General features: G+C 37.3%; 1 protein-coding gene across 2 annotated transcripts in view; it reads left to right on the top strand.

The window, feature by feature from the left end:
• Positions 1-547: 547 nt before the first annotated feature.
• Positions 548-23,863, top strand: part of LOC104588969 (KH domain-containing protein At1g09660/At1g09670) — a 41,423-nt gene continuing 18,107 nt past the window's right edge. The window contains exons 1-5 of one of the 2 annotated variants that reach the window (XM_010247119.3): positions 548-985; positions 9,141-9,235; positions 18,157-18,302; positions 23,522-23,656; positions 23,744-23,860. In XM_010247119.3, the coding sequence (XP_010245421.1) occupies positions 888-985; positions 9,141-9,235; positions 18,157-18,302; positions 23,522-23,656; positions 23,744-23,860 (591 nt within the window). In that variant the 5' untranslated portion in view covers positions 548-887. Of the gene's footprint in view, positions 986-9,140; positions 9,236-18,156; positions 18,303-23,506; positions 23,657-23,743; positions 23,861-23,863 lie in introns of both variants that reach the window. The other variant, XM_010247118.3, reaches the window with a different exon arrangement.

Genomic DNA, 23,863 nt, shown 5'->3' with positions numbered 1-23,863 from the left:
GTTCGGATCTCTTGCCCACAAGAGCTCTGCCCATGTCTACTCACATAATATTGCCGCCATGGATAGAGAATATCTCATCCTCTTACATAGTATTATGCATGGAGAGATGTTCCCAATGCATGGTGATACTGTTTTATGGATAGATGTGGGTAGAGTTCTTGGTCAGGAGATCCAGAATCACTTAAAGGAGAGGGGGTTTTTATTCAGTATGAAAGTTCATGGGTTTTTCTGGCAAATGAAAATTGAGGGGGTCTTTCTCGCAAATTACATGCGAGGTTTAAGGATTTGTCAAAAAATCGAGAGAAGAGGTTTAATTTTAATTTACCTTGGATTAAATTTGGGAACCAAAAATTCAATGGGAACCAGATCTGATTACGAGATTCCTAAATCCAATAGGATTTTTATCCATCAACAAAATCCAATAGGATTTTCGATTGTACTCAAATTTGTTATCATGATATTTCGGATCATTTTTGGATGTAGCAGGTCCGCACCGGATCCGATTCGAACAGAGCAAGCGATAATTGACAAGCGACTAGCGAGGCGAGGTCGGTGTTCGCTTCATTGATTGTTCTTATTCTTCTGTGCAACACCCGGATGCATTCCCCATTGCGGCAATTTAAAAGAGGAGGAAGAGGAGCATTCAATGGTGTATAAATACAGCGAAGCAAAGGATCGGAAGTTCTCTTTTACTAGGGGGCGCTCTCTCTCCCATCTCTCTGTGTCACCCCCCAGGGAGTCCAAGAGAGGGGTTGAGTTGAGACTTGAGACCATTTTTCTTCTGCTATTTCACATTAGATTTCTTCTCATCTGGGTCTCTTATTCTTTATGTTTATTCCTTCCTTGATTCCTTCGTAGAAACACCCAAGGCTCTTTTGGTGTCTGTGATGGGTGACAGAGTCCCAACTGGAAGTTACTTCCAGTACTCTCCTGGAGTTCATGCATCTCCTCACAGGCCTTCTTCAGGTTCCTTGGATCGAGAAAGGTCTGTTCATTTCCTTTATTATAATTATTTTTAACCATATCTGTTTATTCGTGTATATCTGTTTTTTTTTTTTTTTGAGAAATTGTTTATTAAATAAGTGATTTGCGACTTGATACTTGTGATTTTAATTTGGGTTTTATGATCTCGATTCTGGGTTATGCGTTTTTTGTTTGGATTTCGGTCTTGTCCTTTTCACCGTTCTCATTTGTTCCATTCTTTTCTATACATGAATTAATAGACAGACGGATAGATAACCTCGTGCTTTGTTTACTTGGTTACTTGTAACTCTTAAAGGTTGAGGGCTAAGTTTTTATATGTCTAGATGAGTTTGTAATTACTATTTTTTTTTTATGGGGTGGGGTGGGAAGCACGGACACCTTAAATGGTAATTGAATAGGACATGCTTCTATCAGTAAAAGATGAAAGAGTTCAGGTTGGTTTTGGTTTCCTGCTTTGGTTGCTAGGGAGAGGTAAATGGACATTAATTCTTTGACGTGTTGAATATTATAACATTCTGAAGTAAAAGATGTATTTACCCTAAAAGAAAGCAGATAATTTTATCTAGACATTTTCTAAGTTTAATATTTTTGAAATTTACAAGAGATTCAGGGAATTTCATTTCTGGGATGCCGCTTTTTTGCTTCTTAATACTATTATTTGTGAACCATACTGAACAAACACCAATGGCAAGCCCAAGTTAATTTACCTTTTTGATTAGAAGACCATTTTCTTATATGGAAATCTGCCATACGCATAGTTTTCACAACAGTTTAGCAATGCAACTGACGGCCCTCATTATCTTTTAATATGTGCTGCTAGTAGTTTACTTAAAAAATTAGTTGCATGCTCATAAGGTACTAGGGTCTAATTATTAGTCTATAACATTTCAAATTTCATACTGCCTATAGTATAATGAAGATAAGTGATAAATTGATGAAGTAAGGTGTACTTATCTACAGCAAGCCAGCAGGATAACAACAAAAGGCGATTGCCCTAGCCACAAAACATGATAGATCACCAAGAAAGTTCTACCTGTTTCAACTCTGGATCTTATTTATTCTTAATATCCTAAGCTCATGAGAGGACTTTTTAAGGTTTATTGTGTCAGATTCTGAAGTTAGACAGTAGACAGTTTGGTTAACATATGGAAGAATAACGTCATGATGACTTGAGGTGTAGGAACATAGTGGCAAAGAGAACCAAATAAGTTTGTTGAGGTAATTCTTGATGTAAAAAGGGTAAGATTAGGACAATCAAGCCCCAAGTAGAAAAAAATGAAGATCAACCTTCGTAAGATGTTTTTTCCCTGTTTTCTCTCTGAGGTGATTGCTGTTGAACCTGTAAGGTGGAACAGAAGTGCTGGCCTGATATCACAATAGGAAAGCATTTCTGATGGTGGAAAAAGCTCCTTGTATGATAGTGAAATAATAAAATTAAATTAGAAAAACTGGAAATGAAAACTTGAGATGGATGGTAAGGATGTAACCAGACTGCCTCTTTCGTGGGATGGTAGATAAATCAGATATTTCCTATTATTTCAAAGAAAGCTGGAACATGCTACTTTGCTATTCTATTTTCTTTCTTCCTACAGGAGAAGGGCCTGAAGGAGTACAATGAGTTCCTCTTTTTTGGTTTCATCTTGTTCCATCCAGACTGGTTGCCAATGCTGCATGGATGTGAAAGTGAATATCAGAATCCAATGAATGTTTGGGAATCTGATTTAACAAGGTTTAGAACGTTTTTTTTTGTTACTTAACAATGGTTTCTAAAGAATTAGCATTCTTTATGTATATTGACTATTCATTTATGTGAAGTAAGAAAGTAGATAAAGAAAAATGTAATGAATTGTTCATTAAGAATCCATGGGGTGCTTGTTTTTTGTTTTTTTTTTTTTGAATCATCATGTTCCCATAATCTTTTTTTTTGAATCTTGTGTGGACAGTAGAATTTGGAAACCTTCCCCTTCTGGTGTGTTTACTTGCTCTTCCTTTTTTGATATCCTCATTCAATCATCAAACCCTGTAAGGAGTTTTCCTTCAAAGGAGATTTGGTGTCGGCCTCTACCCCCAAAAGTTCAGGTTTTTTGTTGGGAGGTGGTTATCCAAAAAATCAATACTTAAGATTTGTTGCAAAGAAAAAGGCCAAATGTTTGCCTATCACCCCATGTTTGTAGCCTCTGCTTGGGATTTGGTGAGACTATCACACACCTATTGATTTCTTGTCCATTTGTATGCTTTATTTGGACTTGGTTCTCTTCTATCTTTAGTTGTAGGTGGACACCTCCCCCAGATGTGGCAAGCCTTTTTGACCCAAGCTTTTTCAGGCAATCAAAGAGGCGTGGAAGATTAATGTGGAGAGCCACAAGAGCAGCTATCTTATGGTCAATTTGGGAAGAAAGGAATAATAGAATCTTTAAAGGCGTGGAGAAGCCCAAGGAGGCAATTGTAGAAAGGATAATTATTATGACTATTCATTGGTTGAAAACTTTGGATTTGTTTAAAGACTTCTCAGCTGAAGACATTTACAGGAATTGGGAAGTGGTGGCTTCTAACTTCCATGAAACCTATTGTGCAGGAATTGTGGTCCCCACCAACACAACAAAGAGTGAAATTGAATTTTGATGGGAGTTCAAGCAGTAACCCGAGCCCTTCAGGTATAGGAGGAGTTTTTAGAGATGAAAATGGCAGAATTGTGGCTTTGTTTTCGGGACCAATAGGAGTGGGGGACTCATTGAGAGCGGAGGTGATGGCCTTGCTTCAAGGTGTAAGATATGCAAAACAGTAGGGGTTACACCAAATTGAGATTGAGGGAGACTCTAAATTGTTGATCGAGTGGCTGCAATCTGGTAAGTTGGGAGCCTGGATTTATAGACAGCCCATAAGGGAAATCCACGATACAACAAGGGAGATCGGTGCATGCTTCAAATGGATAAGGAGATCAGCTGATGGTTTAGCTGACACGTTGGCTAAACAAGGGACTGTGAGGGAGAGTATGTTCTGGGCAGTTTTGTAAGAAAGATAACTGGGGCTCAACACCTACTTAGGGGTAGACAGCTGTACTTTAATCTGGAAAGTTATCTAATGAAGTTACCGTTTCCAATAAAAAAAAGACTAGGAATTTTAAACACCAAAAGGAAGTTAATTGGCAAGTTGGCTAAGGTTGTTCTAGCTCCATGGAGATATAGTTCTTTTTCCATGTAATAGGCTTCTTACAAAATCTATAAATGATAGGATTCTAAAAGTTGCTGGCTCTTGGATTCCCTCCTAGAGGTAGGCCCAAGTACATCAACAATGACAGTGAACTTGAAAAGTACAGTGGGTCACCTTGTCTAGGATCTCTCTTAGTTGGGAAGAAATCTTTTGTCAATCCATTAACCATAGTTGAGTAATGACATTGTTTTATATGTTACAAGGGTTAGAATTGGAATTTCTTATATGAGATATAGATCTGATTCAATTGTAAAAAGGTAGTTATGCCATTTTGTCATTTTTATAATTAAGTATTGTGGGGTCAGGTGAATCATCAATCTATCCTCTCTCTCTCTATGGCTTTACCTTACACCAGTCATGTTCAATAACTCTAAAACACACTTATAAAGATTGCTATTGACATGAATACAAACAACTATTAATCCATTTTCTCCATCTTTCCATGACCATTTCCAAGAAAGATAAATTCACTAGACCATAGTGTGTTTTTTAAAAGTCCAACTTGGACATCATCTTTGCTCACCCTTTCTTTTCGAATCTTGGACACACTCGTTGGTCATAAGGGTTTGATAAAGACTCTTGGAATTTAGAAACAATTAAAGGTAAGACATTCTCAATCTACTCTTTATGGGACAATTCTCCAATACAGTCCTTGTCATGTGGCAAAACAGTATCTATTCTTTTTTTCATCGTTTAATTTAGAATTGAAAAATTTTTAATAACTAGCCTCATTTGGAAAAGTAATAATATATTTTATAGCAAGTTCTTATTTGATGCATGGTTTGGACTTCTGGATGGGCCAAATTTTCCTTCCATGTAGTTGGAATAGTGAAGTTCCTTTAAGAAAGAAGTACAAATATGTATGTACGTGTGGAGTGTGCACATGCCTTTTTATTCATATTTTTTTGTACAAAAGAAAAGTATTTTCTTGCAAAATAAAGCTGTTTGAGAGCATAGTTGTCAAGGAAACACCTAGGCAACAACCAACAAGATGCCCGTGGAGGGTCTCCTTGCTTAATTGCCTACCTATTTTGTATATGGTGCTATGATATACTCTTGTATTCTTTATTTTTTTTGGGATTATTATAATAAAATAGACATTGCTAAATGAAAATATTCATATTGTGGGTTTATTTACATGTTTCTTTGTTATTGTTTTCTTATTTGTTAGGGTTTAATCAATACACTTGTTGGTGTATGCTGTCTTGAACCCTAAAAGACATAACCTGAACCAATAAACAAGAAAGAACTTAAATTGTCCAATCAATACATTCTTCATTTCACCATACATAATTATTGTCTTCTTCTTCTCCTTCCACCCTTTCTTTTCTTCTTTTCCTAGGACAAAAAGTGGCTCATTCCCTATATTTTCTGAAATTTCTTTTCTTCATTTTCTTCTCATGAATATGTTGATTTCTATGTTTTAATATGCATATACTTTTCTTTATGAAGATTATAGATAATTTATTAACCAAAGGTGGTTGCGGGTTCCTTGAATTAATTGCATAGGAAGTGGAGGGTGTAATGGAAGACCCCTCAAGCTATCGTAATGTGTGACCATACTATAATCATTTATGCATGGAATGATGGAAGCCAGGAGATCATCCTTTGATCTAGTAACTTTTGTTTTGAAGATAAATACAAATTTTTATTAAAACAAGAAGAAAACAGGATACAAGCAAAGGTGATAAGCAATCACCCTTCCTTCTCCTCAAAACCATTATCCCCTTCCCTCCCTCTGTTCCTTTTTCACCTCTTCCTCTTCTCTTATTTCCTCTGCCCTATGACCCCAATAATCTCAGCTTCTTGACTGCTCTCCCCTTCTTCTCCAATTGCACCTCCATCTCCTTCCGTCACATTCCTTATCACACCTCTTCACTTTTTCCTTCTTCCGTTGCCACTCTTTGCTCTTCCTCTCTTCCTCTCTTCCTCTCTTCCATATCTCTACTTTTCAGATCTTCAATAACATCTTCCTTACCATCAGAACCTTCTTCTAACACTTCGTTCTCTCCTTTTTTATAAAAATGAAGTTTGCCTTCAGAACCCTCTTGGACTTCTTCCTTCTCTTCCTAACATCCTTTTTCTTGTTAAAATTCTCCGTTAAGTGAAAAAGTCTTCTTTTTAGGGAAGACCTTTACCTTTCTCCAAACGAATCCTTCGGCATCGTTGATTTCCTCTTCTATAATCTCCTTCTCTATCGATCTCTCTTCATTTGTTACATTTCCTTCTCGGTCACTTAATCTTTCAGCATCTCTTGTCGTTCCTTGTGTCAAACTTGAAAAACCAGAACTTATAACTTTGTAACCAATAGTTTTAAACAAAGACTCGCTGGGATTATCCAACTAGTTGCTAAAGGGCCACAGCATTCTGCCAAGTTCGGGGCACTATCCTTGAGACCTGACCCACTCTCTTTATCTTTATTATCACAAGGCCTATTCGGTTCAAATGGGGTACCCAAAGTTGAAGAGGCCACTCTCTTACACTTCTTGAGATCATCAAAAGGGAAGACCATCACTCCTGCAACCACTTGAAGTTTCTTCTTCAGCATGTTCAAAACGATCCCCCAATCCATAACATCTCTACCTGCTTCCAACACCAGTCTCCTCTCCCATCCTTTTCTGTTTCCATCCAGAATCAGCTTTTGAATCTTGTTGACGCTGCCAACAACCACTTCGTTTTCTATCACTTATTTTTATTATTCTTGGAGTCTTCTCCTTCAATCTGATTATCATTTTTCATTGACAGGAAATCTTGAAGTTTCTGAGCAAATAACCTCCAATCCGATCCCTGTTTTCCTTCTGGAATACAGACCAAATGTTTTCTATTGTTGCCACAGACCTCTGTCACAGCCACAAACCAACCTTTTTGATTAGATTTTAAAACTACCTGATATTTCCTCCCCTGAAGTTCCAATGAACTCATCCAACTGATTTTTGTCACTGAAAACAGTGCTCCATCGATGAACAACTCTCCATCTTCTTTCTATGACAAAACACCTTTCCATAGCTGAGATTTATCCAAAACATCAGCTAAATGTTCATCAAGCAAACTTCCCCATGTGGAGAATTAGATCACCAACAATCATAAGCTTCTCTCGAAAAGTGACCTTCATTCGAAAGGGATTAGTAGGAGTAGGAAGCTGCTGCTGAGTCTCTTGCCCTAAAGTATTAGCTGAACTAGACTTCTTCCCCAACTTATTCGTTTACTTCTTTGGCTTCCCAACAAGATCCCAGCATGTTTCCTCTCTATTGCATCATCTTTCACATTGGTTGTACCATAATTTGTCTGTAATTTTCCCCTTGCTTCTTACGTATCTCAACCTTCTTATTCCCAATCCTCGTGGCAAGAACAACTGGTTCTCCATTTGGAAGTTCATGGCCAAATAGCTACTGTCCTCTGATTGTACAAGTGCATAAACCTCTTGAGTAGGCAATTCATGACCTCCCAAAATTGGAACATGAATAGGTTCATATATTTGTCTGAGGCCAGTTAGGAAGGCAAGCATTATTTGTTGAGAGACAAGTTTTCTTTAGGTGGTAGTATCTTTTTGGCTCTCCACTCTCCCAGTTGCTAACCTGATAATGATCCAGCTCCTTGTACTAGGGGTTAGAGAGCTTGGTCCCACATAAGCTCGCATAAAGTTATTCCTCAGAATGTGTTCAGCCAAGAAGTAAAATAACCTACTTGGATCAGTCTCCTTTAGCGATATTATTTGTAGGACATTGATGGATGTAATGGATTCTTAAAGAATTATAGGGAAGAAGATGGTGAGAAAAGAATAAAGAAAACCTGCAATCACTCATTTGTTCTAGGCCATATGAATTACTTGCCATTCTTACCATAAGCTGTAAAGTTAAATTAATTAATTCATTCCTCAACCCTTTTTGCACAAATCATATATACCAATCCTATTGGAACTGAAATGAAATTACCGAATTGCCACTATTATAAGAAAATTCAATTGCTCCTAAACTACTTAAAATAATGAATATGCAAAGAATGGAGAAAGTTAGATCTAGTCATTAAGAACTCAAATTGACTCAATTACTTCGTTTCTCCACATTTTTGCAGTTAAAGCATATCCTGTTGGAACTGTGAACGAAATTACAGAATTTTCATTACTATAAGAAAACATAATTGCTCCTAAACTACTTAACCAATGATTATGTAAAGAGTGGTGAAAGTTGGTTCTAGTCAAATAAGTGAAAAATTATATGGGTACCTCTGTTTTGTAAATTGCCATACCCGGTAAGAACATAGCTAATCACTCCTAAATTTCTTAACTGGTGACTATAACCAAACAAAGCTCATTCTTAGTCTTGACGCAGAGATGTCAAATATCCCTATAATCTAAAATTCTCAAGAGCCCAATTTTGACTCTTTTGCTCCTGCATTACATTGCCATGTGTCATTAGCATCATCATGTACCAGAATTTATGTTGCCATGAAAATAAACACATCGTATCTTAAAGTTTCAAAGTTAGATTTAAGAGTTCCAAAGCTGAGATGGTGCAAATCAAATGGGAGAATTATAGAATATGGGTTTATAGATTTTGAGGCAAAACATAAGACTAAAATGGCATTATCCAAAGTAATGGCAGCCTGCTTTATTTCTGCTCATTTCTCTTCTTAGCTACATATATATATATATATATATATATATATATATATATATATATATATGGCAGCCTGCTTTATTTCTGCTCATTTCTCTTCTTAGCTATATATATATATATTACATGTTAATGTCTTATAGCAGCTCTAGATCTGTTTCCCTTTGTTAAAATTCCAGATTTATGATGTGCTTCTATAATTGGAAATTGTTTCCAAACACAGATCCACAGAGTTTTTATTTGAAAGAGATGGTAACAAAATATTGTGTACTTTATTGATGGTTTTTGCTTCTAATTTTGGTGGGTTTATTTTCTTTTTTGCACCCTATACAGCAATGCTAGATATTTAGCAGAATTGTTGGCAGAGAGGCAGAAATTGGGACCATTTATGCAAGTGCTGCCACTTTGTAGCAGGCTTCTCAATCAAGGTTGGTTAATCATTTTCTTCAGTTGTCATTTTATGTGGTAATTGTTGCATGGTTACTTGTTAGTGAGGGTGAAAGAATTAATTGTTAACTTTTGTCTCTATTTGGTTATCATATTTCAATCCTTCATTAGATTAGTTGGACTTTATCACATTTCAATCCTAGCTTCCCAATCTCCTAAAGTAAGTCCAACATAGTATTCCTATGCGAGATGAAAATCCCATACTTGGATTTTGCAACCTCAATCCCCAGAAAGTATTTCAATTTACCTAGATCCTTGATCTCAAACTCTTGCTGTAGTGACTTCTTGAGTGCATCAATCTCCTTCAGATCATTTCCTTTTACAACTATATCATCTACATATACAATCAATATTGACAAGAGTGCCTCTTTTTTATAAAGAGAGTGTGGTCGAATTGAGTCTGTGTACCCAAAATGGGTAAGTGCCCCTTTGAACCTATCAAACCATGCCCTAAGTGAATGCTTCAGACCATGTAGTGATCTTCAGCCCGAAAATTTTTTCCTTACCAACATTCTCATAAAAACCAGCTGGAATGTCCATATATACCTCATCTTGCAGATCACCATTAAAGAAAGCATTTTTAACATCAGGCTGGAATAGAGACCATGAATAGGTAGTTGTTAGGGACAAGAGAATCCGAACTAAGCTCATCTTACCAATTGGTGCAAAAGTCTCCAGGTAATCAATACCATAGGTTTGTGTATACCCTTTTGCAACCAACCTTGCCTTATACCTCTCTATGCTGCCATCAGTTCTATACTTCATAGTGAACACCTATCTGCATCCTCCGACTATCTCTTTGTTTGTAGGAAGGTCAACTGTTTCCCATGTTTGATTTTTAACCAAGACTTCCATTTCTTCTTGCATAGCTAGTTTCTACTCAAGTTTGGAGAGAGCCTCATTGACATTCCTGGGTATAGACACAAAATCCAAGGAAGAAAGGAAAACACGATAGGAGTGTGATAAGGCACTGTAGGAGAGATGGTGTGAAATGCAATGGGCTATAGACTTTCTTTTCCCTTTGCGGAGTGCAATGGGAAGATCAAGATTAGAGGGATCAACTACCACAACAGTGTTAGGTGTAGAAACATCATTATCGGGGGAAATAACAGGCTTAGGCTCAAGGGAAATACCTAAAACTGTATCAACCGAACCTGGGATCTCAGATGGACTGATGGAGAGTGGTGCAGGTTCTTCTATCTTAGCATGTGTGGAGTCAACCCTCTTCTGGTGGCACTGATAGACCTGTGAGGCTGGCCGTAGTGGATCAGGCAATGGGACTGTAGTTGTTGATGGTGGAATAGGTGGATCAGATGAAGGAACAAATGACATTGGAAGAGGGACAGGTTGTGAGTTCTCCTCCCCAGAACACTCCCCTTGAGGAGAACCACTCAAGAAAAAGAAAGTGGACTAAAAAAAGGTAACATCCATAGTAACAGACCTGCTCCTCAACATTGGATCATTATTTTTTGGAAAAAGGTAAAGTAATTTATTCAGTGAGAGAAGATTACAACAGGCTCATGCCGCTAGGTCTACTTGGACACAAAACAGACCACAAGAACATCCATGATTTAGTACAAAGTGAGATACATTTTGGTTTTTAAACTCCTCATTTACCGACACCCTAGAACAAATTTTCCCCACCACTTTCTACACTACCTTTTCTGGGCTTTTAGATCGACATTGGATCATAACAACAATACCCCTTTTGATTTTGAGCATATTCAAGGAAAACACTTTTCTTGGCTTTAGGATCCAATTTCTTGCGATGAGGACCAAGAATGTGAATAAAGGGGACACACCCAAAAACTCTCAAAGGTATATGAAATATCTCCCTGTATGAAAAAAGTAAGCTGAAAGGTGCCTTAAACCCCAAAGTGCGTGAAGGAACACGGTTAATCAGATACATGGCTGTGAGAATTGCATCCCCCAAAAAACGAATAGGAACTGAGGCACACACCATAAGCCTCCTTGCCACCTCAACAATATATCTATTCTTTCTCTTTGCTACAACATTCTGTTGCGGTGTGTATGCACAAATACTCTGATGAATCACACCATGCTCCAAAAAGTATGAGGACAAGTCCTTCTCAAAGTATTCTTTAGCATTATCTGATCTGAAGACTTTAGTCCTTACTCCAAATTGTATGAAAACCATTTGGTGGAACTGTTGCACCAAAATGGGTACTTCATCACGTGATCTCATAAGATATATCCAAGAATACCATGTATGATATCCACAAACAAGAAAAAATAACGATAATCACCCATGGAAGAAATGTGGTAAGGACCCCATACATCAGTATGAACAATATCAAAAGCAAAGGAACTTCTTTTATTACTTGGTTTAAAAGATTGTCTATAATGCTTTCCCAACTGACAACTTTCACATTCCAAACTAGACAACTAAATAGACTCAAACAACTTTGGAAACAAAAACCTCAATGAAATGAAAGAAAGATGACTCAAACGATTATGTTAGAGCATAATATAACTCGCTGACTCTGATCCACTATTGCTACTGCTACTAACATGATGGTTCTAATCCACTGTTGGTCATGTGCTCAAATGCTCCTGAGTCTATAATCCAGGGAGGTCCCCCCTTACTTGAGGTGAATACATGATTTGCAATTGCATATGAACTACCTCTGTGAGCAAAAGTAGTATGGTTGGCTCCTGCACTGTTCTGCCCATCTGAAGAGCTAGAACTGGCTGAATCCTTTTTACTCATAAGCTGTCCATACTTTTCCATTTCAATCCTCACTGTTGTTGCTGCAATGGACTCCAAATCAACCTGGGAGAGGGGTCTTGAAGGGTCTCCTGCAATTGCCACATTTACATTTCCCTTCTTGTTCTTGATTCGAGTTGGTACGAGATGAGGGTAAAGCTTCCAATAGGTGTCTCTAGTATGCTTTGTCTTCTTGCAATAGTCACACACCAAATCCTTCTTGTCCTCCTTCCTAGCCTCACTACTCCCCTTGTCTCCATTTGGCTTAGATTTAACTATACTAACCATAGCTAATTGATCAATCTCAGGTTGTCTCAACATGACATTCCTCTTACTCTCCTCCGCAGAGACAAAGGCATAAGCTTGAGAAAAAGTCACACTTTCTCTAGAAAGGAGATGTTGCTTGGCAATGTTAAATTTAGGGTTCAGCCCAGCCAAGAACTCAAAAGCCCTATTATTTTCTACCAACCCTTGATAGGTTGCTGCATCCTTCATACTCTCCCAAACCACAATTTCTAAGTGGTCGATCTCTTGCCAAAGAGTTTTCAGCATGGAGAAATAGGTGGCAAGAGGTCTATCTCCCTGTTTTGTACTAATAACTTGATTCCTTAACTGATAGGCTCTATCTCTCGGTTTCAGTCACTCCATCCGAAATCTCCTTTGCAGTATTAGCCCACAAAAAAAATTTACCAATGTGAGGTAACATAGAGTTATATAGCCAGGTCATCACCATGTAATTCTCCTGTACCCACCGGGAGGATCTATATTAGGTTTCTTCTCCTCCCTAGTGATGTACCCCAGTTTCCCATGAGCACCAATGGCCTTCTTGGTTGATTGTGCCCATTCTAGATAATTTGTACCATCAAACTTCACTGTAGTAATAATTCCAGACCAAAAAATATCACTACTACCTCCAATACCCAAACCCATGTTACTGGTGGACTTTTGCTCGATACTCCAACCCTCCATTTTACTTCAAACAAAGCAGAAAAAAATTAGGTGAAGAGCTTCCAAGATCAAATCGATCTCACACACAAAGGTAACAAACCTTTCCGGAAGAAGAAAATCCTATCTGGAGAGAAATCTCTTTCCTCCCACTGTCTCCCATCGGAGAGAAAAGTGAATCGGCCACTCCAGAAGGCCCAAAAATTCCAGAAACCTAACCGCCCTCAATAAAATACCTAGAGAAGTCCAACAATAGCTGAGCGCCCAAGATCAGAAAAAAAGTGTAGAGTCCAATTTGACTAGGACTCTTCCCTGCATTCCCATTCTTTCTGATTTTGATGCCAAAACACAGATCACCCTCCTGATGACTAGATCACACCAAAAAAATCCAAGAACTGGGCAATCTGAAGTAGATCAATCAGCCCTTTATCTCCTCATGCAATCGGCTGATCTAGGACTGCATGAAAAAAAATTTCAAGAAACCCTAACCTTGCTCTGATACCAAGTAGAAAGGTGCTGAAATAAGAAATCTGTAAAAGAAATGAATATTTCTTGAAGAAGAAGAGAAGAAAGGAGAAAAGGAAGAGAAGAGATTTGAGAGAGAAAAGAGATCAATAATGCTGGCCGCCCTTTCACTATTATTTATATTCTGAAATAGTAAAGAGTACAAAAACTAATATGCCCATATAGGGCAGCTAACACATAAAACAATTAAAATAACTGCTCAAAAAGGACCCAACAAGAGTGATGTGGTCCCCACTTCCTATCTGAAGAATAAATAATCAAAAACTACCACTATAGACTACATGATTTGTTTAAAACCTCAACACCATGCACCCCTTGTTTAGCTAGACAATTTGCAATCCCATTTTCCGATCTTCTATCCCATTGAAAATTTATTGTGATATTTATTATTAGCAATTTGAATCTCCTCAAGGCTCCCCTATAAGTCCAAGCCATTGTCTCTGGTTCTTTCAACCACCCAATTACTAATATTGAAGGTAATTAGTGTTCAAAACTCTATTCTTTAGCAGTCTCTACTCCTTGTAGCATTGCTTGGACTTTTGCACCAACTGAATCCCCCACTCCAATAGGACTATAAAATAGGGCAATAATCTGACCCTGTGCGTTTCTAAGGACTCCCCCAATACTGGATGGCCTTGGATTGCCTAGACTACTATTATCGAAATTTAACTTGATGAGTGATGACACCTTCTTCATGGGGCCTCTACTTTACCATAGGCTTATCTATCACAATAGAGCTTTTGGCCACCAATTAATTCCCTGTTCCTCTAGTTGTCATCACAGGAGAAAGGTGAGGAGAGGTCCAAAGATTTAGCCCAATTTATAGTGCTTCTAACTATACAATCCCATACACCAACCTCGTCCTTCTCCATATCATTGAATATTCTGGCATTTCTTTCCTCCCACATAGTCTATACTAAAGCAGCCCTAGCACACAATCATAAGACTCTCTCTGTTCTCTTTGGCTACATGAAGGTTCTAGTGTTAAATAGACTGCTAGTTTGCAACAGCACTGTCCACCTGCAACCAAAAAGCTTCTCCCAAAGACCTACAACAAAAGGGCAGGAGATTAGCAATTGGTAACAACTTTCTCCATTTTCTTTTGGGAAATTCTGAGACAAGATTTTCTTTTTTGCAAAACTGCCTAGGAGCGAGCAGCACTTTAGAAAGGCATGCGCTTGGTTCACCTAGGCATGCCTATTTGGGTTTGCCTAGTACAATACATTTTAAAAAGGTAAGGAACTAAAACTAAATTATAAAACCAACTTGTTAATTAGGGATTAAGAATTTAAGACCCTGACATGGATTTATTTGGGCTTGCCTCAAGGGGCTCAGTAAAAATCGCCTCGTAGAATTAGAGTAATGCAGTTGGGAAAGAAGTAAAGAGCTTAAGAGTTTCATGTGCTTAAGTTGTTGATTGCTTGAATATGTTTTATGTGTTATTTCTATCAAAAAATATGGTTTATATGCCATGTTCAATTTTATATTTACATCTTCACTTCACTTATGCTTTATGTGTTATGTTTATGCATTTTAGTTTGAGCTAATGCGCTGTTTAAAACATTTAACTTAGAATTTAAGTATGTATTTTTTAAATTAATTTTATTTATAATATATATTTTTCATTTTTTGCTATTGTTTTTTATTTTTATACATTTTTGAGTTTTTTAAAAAAAATTGCACCTCGCTTCAAAAAAGGCATGTGCCTCACCTTGCGCCTCTGGTGCAAAAGGCTCCTTGTGCCTTTTTTTGCACCTTGCGCTTTTAAAACACTACTATAAATATGAATCTATTGATTATCTTCCTGCACAGATTGAATAAAATACAGAAGTTTACTTTTTTATTTGGATGTGTGATGCTTCCAAGGTTTGGCTGTGAGGCTTAATATATCCCAAAATGATTCCTTGCTTTCTTTCGTCCAAAGTCCTTTCTGCCCTACATTATTGGGTCTATGCTTTAATGTTTCTTGTGGGGTTCACCTCTTATTTTCTATAATTAATTTTCTTAGAAAAGTAAAAGAATTGAGAAAAGGATTATAAAGAGCTGTTATTGGTAGAAAGAAGTGAGGGAGGGAGGGAGATACAAATGAGAGAATAGGGTGTAACAGCCCTAGGGGTTGGCCAACCCTTTAGTATTTACACTTAAGTGTTTAAAAAGAAGAAATTAGGCATTTATCCCTCTTTAGTAACATAGGACAGCCTTATATATCGACATATTTCTATGCTCTCTTTCAAGTGGAGTATAGATGTCTATCATTCTCAACTTGTGTACCACTAAGTTCAACTTCTTTATTACTCCCTTAATAAAAAAATCTGCTATTTAGTCTTTGATTCTGACATATGGAGAACAAATTTCTTTCCTATCTAGATTCTCCTTTATGAAATGTCTATCAACTTCCATGTTTTTGGTGTGGTCATGCTGAACAAGATAGTGGGCAATGTTGATAGTTTTTTTGTTGTCACAATACAATTTCATAGGTTCTTGAGACTCCACTCCAAGTTCTTTTAAGAATAATTTTAGTGACAATAAATCCTATAGTCCATGCCATAGATCTAAGTTTTGTTTCAGTATTAGATCAAGTAACCACATTCTACTTCTTATTCCATGTAACTAATAATTTCCACCCATAAGAGTTCAATATTCGAAAGTAGATCATTTACCATCAATTGAACTTGCCTACTTTGCATCAGTGTGGGCTTCTAGGTCCAAGTATCCATGATTCGAGAACAATAATCGTGTTGCACAAGAGGCCTTCAAATATCTTAGAATTCTCTTAGCAGCTGCAAGACGAGGAGCATGCATATTGGCTTGTCATTCCAACTTCATGAGCCAAATAAGCAATGTCTGGCCTTGTTAGGGACAAATAGATGAGTCTCCCTACATGTCTCTGGCACATCCTTTTGTCTTCAATCAACTCTCCATCAAGACCATTGAGATGGTAATTAGGATTAATGGGAGTGTAAGAAGGTTTGGCACCCAGCTTCGTTGTTTCTTCAAGAAGATCAAGGGTATGTTTTCTTCGAGAGACCTTACTACCTTGTTGCCTAAGAAGTATTTGAGATCTCCTAAATCCTTGATTTCAAATTCTGAAGCTAGGAATGGCTTTAGGTTTTTAATTTCACAATGTTGATCACTTGTAACAACTATATCATCTATGTAGACTATTATTGTGATTTGCATGGCTTTGAGAGCACCCAAACTTCTTGATAGTAGTGCTGAAATGATCAAACCATGCTCTAGCTTGTTATTTGAACCCATAGATTGACTTTTTCAACTTGCAAGCTTTTTTACCTTAACCTATATTTGAGCAGCTGTTTCAAGTAACACAAGACCTCTACTGATTTGGGAGTCAATTTCACAACCAAGAAATAGTAATAATATTTTCCTACTCCTACACATTCAACAAAGGACCATCATAAGCAGGTCTCTTAGTCTTCCTAGTCAAGTAACCAAGCTACCTCTATCATCCATGTACACCTTTACAAATTGGACCATTCAAGGAAATTAGTCCCATCAAGTTTAGTAGTGGCAGTCTGCAAGTTTGAATGTTCTCCAAGATTAGTAATAGACTATGTAGCCTATGAAGTAGTGGTAGATTGATCATTGAGACGAGGAGTCTTGGCCCATATTTGATCAACTTACATGTATCAGATCAAGGCTACAAGGACCAATAGGTAACCAACCCATAGTGGAATCAAAAAGTCGCAAATAACAACAATCTGGTATGCATATATATATATATATACACCATATATATACACCAAATATTAATCCTTGCATCAAAAAATATGAAACCAGCTTCTAACAGTAGAAAAGTATGGCTAGGATTATCTTCAATTGATCCCAAACACAAACCAGCTTCTTGCTGCCTCCATGATCAGAAAACCCTAATCTCAACTTTCCTGATTTTCAGTATATTATGGGAAGATAATAAACTCTAAAGTAATGATTTTGATTTGGGCTCTGTTCTTATTCATAAAACTCTTTAAATCATGCTTTATTAAGGGATGTGTTCCACTTCAGTGGTTGATACTTGTGCACTTCCCCTTTTAAGGAACCTGAAGCCTTTCTTGCTAAGAATGTAGTGGGAGAAAGAAAGAGGAAAGTAAGAACAAGAGAAGAAGAGGAAGAAAGGAGATACAAATGATAGAATTGGGTATACCAGGCTAATGTTCAGCCCACCCTTTAGTATTTGTGCTTAAGTGTTCAAAAAGAGGAAATTACACAGTTACACTCTTTAGTAGCACAACACAGCATTTTGTATTGGCATATTTCTACAAATTTGTAAGGACAAGAAATTAGGCATGCTGAATGGTGGATTTTTTCTACAGTTTTTTTCCCTCTTTTCTGTTTTGCTATTATTGACGTATGCTGAACATTTTTTTTAGAAAATTTACTATCATTTTTCAATGTCACTTCTAATTATAAAAAACACTGAATACTGGTAACTGTGGATGAACTAAATAAAATCATCTTGGTGAAGATATGCCTGGCTGCGTGGAACAATATGATTGTCTTAATGTTGGTTATTTTGTTCATTTACAAGATCACTTAGTTCAGCAGTAAAATTTAGAAATACAATTTTCTTGGCAAATTGCTACTATTTAGATGTGTATTTATCTTTATTTTGTTTTTTAATTTTTACATCACCCAATACTGGGTAATCCTTTTAGCTTTTCCTAAAGCTCAACTGCTTTTGTCTAGAAATTGTACGAGCATCTGGTTTGGTACCAAATCAAACTTTTGTGGATCATGAGAGAATTGAACATGAGAGTCCTTTGAGATCAACAGCTCAACACCCAGATGGTGGACCCATGGATTTGGAAGGGTGGCCTGTTATGCACTCAGAGGTAATGATATTTTGTTCCCTATGTCATAGAAGTTCTCTGGAGGTTGTTTTGAGTGCTTACAGGTATTCATTTTGGATCTCGTTGGGGATTACACAACATGATCCTTCTTTTGTTGAAGGCTTCTTATGAACTATTTCTTTTTCCTTCCTTTTTTAGTTAATTGCAAAAACTCGGTTCTTGTGACACTTGACTTGTATCTGATTGAGGCTCCATAGCTTGCTAACCGTCTTAGATTTGGATGATCTGGACTCATCAGTCCTATCTTGAAGATGTGCTGGACCAAAATCATATTGAAATTTCATGTGGAGCCTTTTTTAACCAAATATTTGGGTGCTGGTCAAAAGTTCCTTTGATTTGTTAGGAAGCTGAGAAGTTGATGCATGAATCCGTGGTCTAAAGGCGAGATTATTCTATTTTAGTGTAAAAGATAGTTGGGACCCACTGAATGATTTCTGTCAATATTTTCTGTGTGGTTACTTTTGGGTCCCAGTGTGCTTCTGTTCTTCATTTTGAGGTAGTCACTTGATTAAATTTCCTGAATTGTGGTCTCTTCCATCATTGTTATACTGCCATTTTATTGTTTTAGTTATTGTAGATGTGATTGCCTTGGGGATTGTTTAAGTGCCTTAAGTTATTGATTTTGAATTGGATTGAGAATCACAACTGTATTCTGCTGAAGGTTTTCTACCTAATATTTTTTTGGTTTTCTTTTATCAATTACCTAAGATTTGACATCATTGTTTTTATTAACTACTGGCTTACTAAAACGGCTAGTGTATTTAGAGAGAAAGATCCCTATGTAGGGACTAAATAGGAGACTGCAACAGGTTATAGTATAGTGTTAAAGGCATTCTTCAGCTGTATCTTCACAATCCCCTTCAAAATGATGTGGGGACAACATCAACTTGTCAATAAAAGACTCGATATGAGATTTAGATCTAACTTTGGTGAAGATGTTGGCAACTTGATGATCACTACAATGAGAACACCCATATAAAAGTGCAATGTGTGGAATCCATTATGTAAACAGAATTACAACTGAGCCCAATATAAATGAGACTTATGCACCCCCTTGATTAGCAAAATAATCTTCCATCCTTTTAGCTGGCCTCCTTTCCCATTTGATTCTAAAAGTCATTTCTCTAGTTAACCATTTCAATCTTTCCAGTTCCTTCAGCCACCCAACTATCAATTTAGAGTCACCTTCAATTAACCAACTATCATAATTTAATTCTCTGACAATTTGTACTCCTTGCAGTATTGCCTGGAACTCAACATGCACTGAATCCCCTACTCCTCAGGACCTGAAAATACAGCAAGAAAGTGCCCTTTGGTATTCCTTGAAAACTCCTCCTATCCGGCCCTGGGTTTACTAGGCTGCTGCCATCAAAATTTGACTTCACAAGACCTTCTTTAGGGAGTAACCAAGCTACAATAGGTTTACTGTTCACAGTAGAACTTCTTGCTACAGATTCTCTATTCTGTCATATATCATCAAAGGAGAAGTCTTAAAATAGGTCCAAAGATTTAGCCCAATGTATAGACTGCTAAGTATGCATTCACAAACTGCCTCCTTGTTTCTTTCTTTATCTTTGACGATCCTATCATTCCTCACCTTCCACGGTGACCAAGCCGTGGAGGCCCTAGCACATATCAACATGACTTTACCTCTTCTCTTCAGCCAACTGAAGGTTGTAGGGTCAAAGAGGCTACGAATCTGTAGGGGCTCACTCCACCTGTCATCGGAAAGACAAAAGCTGTCCCCAAAGACCTACAACAAAAGGGAATGAGATTAGTAGGTGACTAGGTGGTAACAGCTTTCTTTGTTTGCTCTGTAAAGGATACACCAGTTTGGGGAGATACAAAATAAGGTCTTCATTTCTGCAGAATATCCAAGGTGTTCAATTTCCCATGAAAGACTTCCCAACACAGGGCACCATCCTTGGGAGGGGGATGGGTTTGGACCAAATTTCTTTAATGGGAAAAGACTGAGGGCTAGGGGTTGAAACCAAATGGAAACGAAAGAGGCACATACCAACTCCCTTAGGGTGAGGAGTCCAAATACGACCATTTTGCTTAGAGTATAAAAAAACAGAATGAAGGATTTGTAAAAGTGAGGCTGCTCCATCAATCTCATGGTCTCTTTAATTTCTCCTAAAACCTAAATTCTAGCTGAAATTGGTCAACAAGGAGGAGGATACATAAAACAAAGCATTGGATGGGTTCTTTTTTAAGCACAGATATAGAGTATAAGGAAGGAAAGAGGTCCTTTAGGGTTAAGTTGCCAATCCAAAGGTCCTCCCAGAAGAGGACTTTCTCCGACACACATAGCATACCCCAATGTTGCGAAGATACCCCGACGTCCAGGTGAGAGCTGAGGTAGTTTGATAAGAAACCCCAACACTCTAACTATTGCTTGCATTTCCATGAATGCTACTTACAACCTCATGGCATAGATTTTCCCTCTCTTGTGGCCATCCCTAGGCCAACTTGTTACAACTTTAAAGTCACCTTGAACTACAAGTTTCTTCATCACCATTTCTATTGCTTTTTGCACCTCAGAAACTGCAACAATTAGTTTTACCCTGATTGAATTCCCTTCATTTATTGATATTTTTTTATGATAATTCCCTTCTTCTATTGATTTTGAAAAGATTGTGTATATTATTCCATTTTCATCCCTTACTACTTCTATTCCAAAAGGTCTTGAATTACCAAAGTTACCAACAAAGTTCAGCTTTAAACACCTCGTTCCTTGTGGTCCCCAACTTCTTATCATCTGCTTTTTTGTAAAAGATCTTGCAACTGTCTTCTAATTCCTTAATATGTCATTGTGAAGTCTGGAAATAGCTCCATAGATTTTACCCAGTGTGTCACCTTCATTGTTATACTTTCAATGATAACCTCCATACTCTTTTTATCCTCAATATTTTGAGTATTCATTTCAGATGTAAATCAACTCAAAAGAAAAAAAAGGTATTCCAATTTGAAAATAGAAGAAAAGTGGAAAGGATAGTAGAAATTAGAAGATGAAGAAGATGGTGAGAGAAGAAGGGAGGAGTAAAGAGTTCGATCAGTTCTTCTCCTTTCACCTAATCACTTTTATTAGTCAAGCCTCAAAGGACCTAATCACATAAAAGAATGAACAAACAACTAATAGGCCCATATGGACAAGATCCATTAACATAAACTTAACAAATAAAAGAAGATAAAAAACTAAAAATACACTAGAGCCCATTCAGCGTAGTTTCTCTTCACTTCCCTTAAGCTGAGCATAGATGTCAATCGTGCCCAACTTGCTTATATAATTTAGTAGCTTCCCATTTTGGAACTCCTTTGGTCAGAACATTAACTAATTGTTCTTTGGAAGCTATAAATGGAAAACAAACTTCCTTTGAAGCAACTCTCTCTCTCTCTCATATGAATTGTCTATCCACCTCAATATGCTTTGTCCTGCCATGCTAAATAGGGTTATGAGCAATGTTGATATCCACTTTTCATAAACAATGCCCAATTCTCCATGAAACAATGTTCCCTGTCACCATAGTGCAATAACCTGAGGTGGATCTCATCATTAATACAACCTGCCCAATTTTGGTTTGTATGAATGTATGAACCTCTAGCTTCATATGCCCATGTTTGGCAAAAAGAATACCTTTCCCTAGAATTCCCTTTAGGTAATGCAATACCCTTTCAATAGCTGCCATATGGGTATCTCTGGAAGAATGCATAAAAGGAACAATTACACTTACTGCATATGAAATATACGGTCGAGTCATGTAAAGATACAATAACTTCCCAAGTAGTATCTGGAAAACTCTCCTATTAGTCAATAATTCACCATCGATAGTCGAGAGTTTATGATGTAAATCTATAGGTATAGAGGCAAGTTTGGTGCCATGTTTTCTAGTCTTGATGATAAGGTGAAGAACATACTTTTGCAAATAAATGAAAGCTTTCTTTAGCCAAGCAACATCTATTCCTAGGTAATACCTTAAATCCCACAAATCTTTAATTTCAAACTCAGTGTCCAAAAACTTCTTTAGTCTATGAGCTTCCTTTACATCATTACCAGTAAGCACTATCATTAACATAAGCGCTAAGGAAGGTTTCCAAAGAGTCTTTCCTCATCACAAAAAAGGCTATATAAGCAAAGGTCTCCAAGCAGTTAGTTCTATACATTTGAGTGTCCCTTTCGCTACCAAACGAGCCTTAAGCCTCTAAATAGTACCGTCACTATGGTACTTGATAGTGTATACCCACTTACAACCAACCGGTTCTTTCCCATCAGGCAAATCCACAATGTCCTAGGTATTGCTCTAATGCAAAGCATCTGTTTTTGTCCTCATAGAATCCCTCCATTTTGGTGTAGGTAAGGCTTTTGTTACAGATCTAGGGATGGCTTGTGAAGAAACAGAGTTAGGGGAAAGTAGACTGTAAGAAAGGTGTTTGGAGATATAGTGAGTTGTACACTTTCGTTTACCCTTTCTAATAGCAATAAGTAGGTCTAGGTCTGGAAATGTAGTGGGGGTAGAAGGGGTTTGACTTGTTATGATGGGAGATGCAGTCTCCACTAGAGGTGTGAGAACAACTTGCTTGTGCATGAGCCTTTGTTGTTGATAACAGAGATAACAGAGGTTACAGGCTGAATTCATTGACTTCCTATATTTATTCAAAATAGGAAACTGACCCAAATTGACTTCTAATTTATGAACTCGGATGAACCTTTACAGTTTCCAATTTGGACTGGGAAACAATATTAACATCGTCCTCTCACCCAAACATTCTGAAATTGGTGTATTGGAAAACTGGTTTGTTCTTCTATGAGTTCTTTCCTTGCTTCAGTATCTGCATCAGTTAGTCTTTTATCTCCATTTGGCATAGGCCACCATATTGATGTGAGATTAAAGCCCAAATCCTAAAGGAGAATTTCTCAGGCCCTTTTAATATAGATGGTTTTGATTAATGTGATTCAATAGGGAGAGACAGTTGGTGATTACATGAAGACATAGTTCATCATTTAGGGGAAACAGTTTAAAGGTTGTCACTTTCTATAGAGTGATTGAATTATCAGTACACTCTTTGCATTTCTTCATGAAATTTAAAAGAATTGAAGGAAAATAAAATATGTATCATATAAAGTGCTAAATCTATCTTGCCATTTTCTTCTACTTGTTTACTTTCCTAATTTTTATTTATTCTAGTACACCTTGCTTCAGGAAAATGGGCTTCTCCAACGGATGGGCACCTTCCAAGCATCTTCAATGGGCTGGACTGGGGCAACTGGAGTTCCAACTAGTCCTGTTGTAAAGAAAGTTATCAGACTTGATGTTCCTGTTGATAAATTTCCGAATGTATGTAAACTATATTCTGTTCTCCTTTTTCAAGTATAGATTGACAACCATTGTTAAGTTTGCCATAACACCGTGTATGGTCCACAGTATAACTTTGTTGGCCGACTATTGGGACCAAGAGGTAACTCCTTGAAAAGAGTTGAGGCTACCACACAATGTAGGGTGTACATAAGAGGTCGAGGCTCTGTAAAGGACTCTGTTAAGGTA

Source organism: Nelumbo nucifera, chromosome 1 (genome assembly GCF_055504915.1).
Source record: "Nelumbo nucifera cultivar China Antique chromosome 1, China Antique-T2T, whole genome shotgun sequence".
In the NCBI taxonomy this organism is placed as follows: domain Eukaryota; kingdom Viridiplantae; phylum Streptophyta; class Magnoliopsida; order Proteales; family Nelumbonaceae; genus Nelumbo; species Nelumbo nucifera.
The sequence above is the reverse complement of the archived record's forward strand: the minus strand, read 5'-3'. Positions and strand labels throughout refer to the sequence as shown.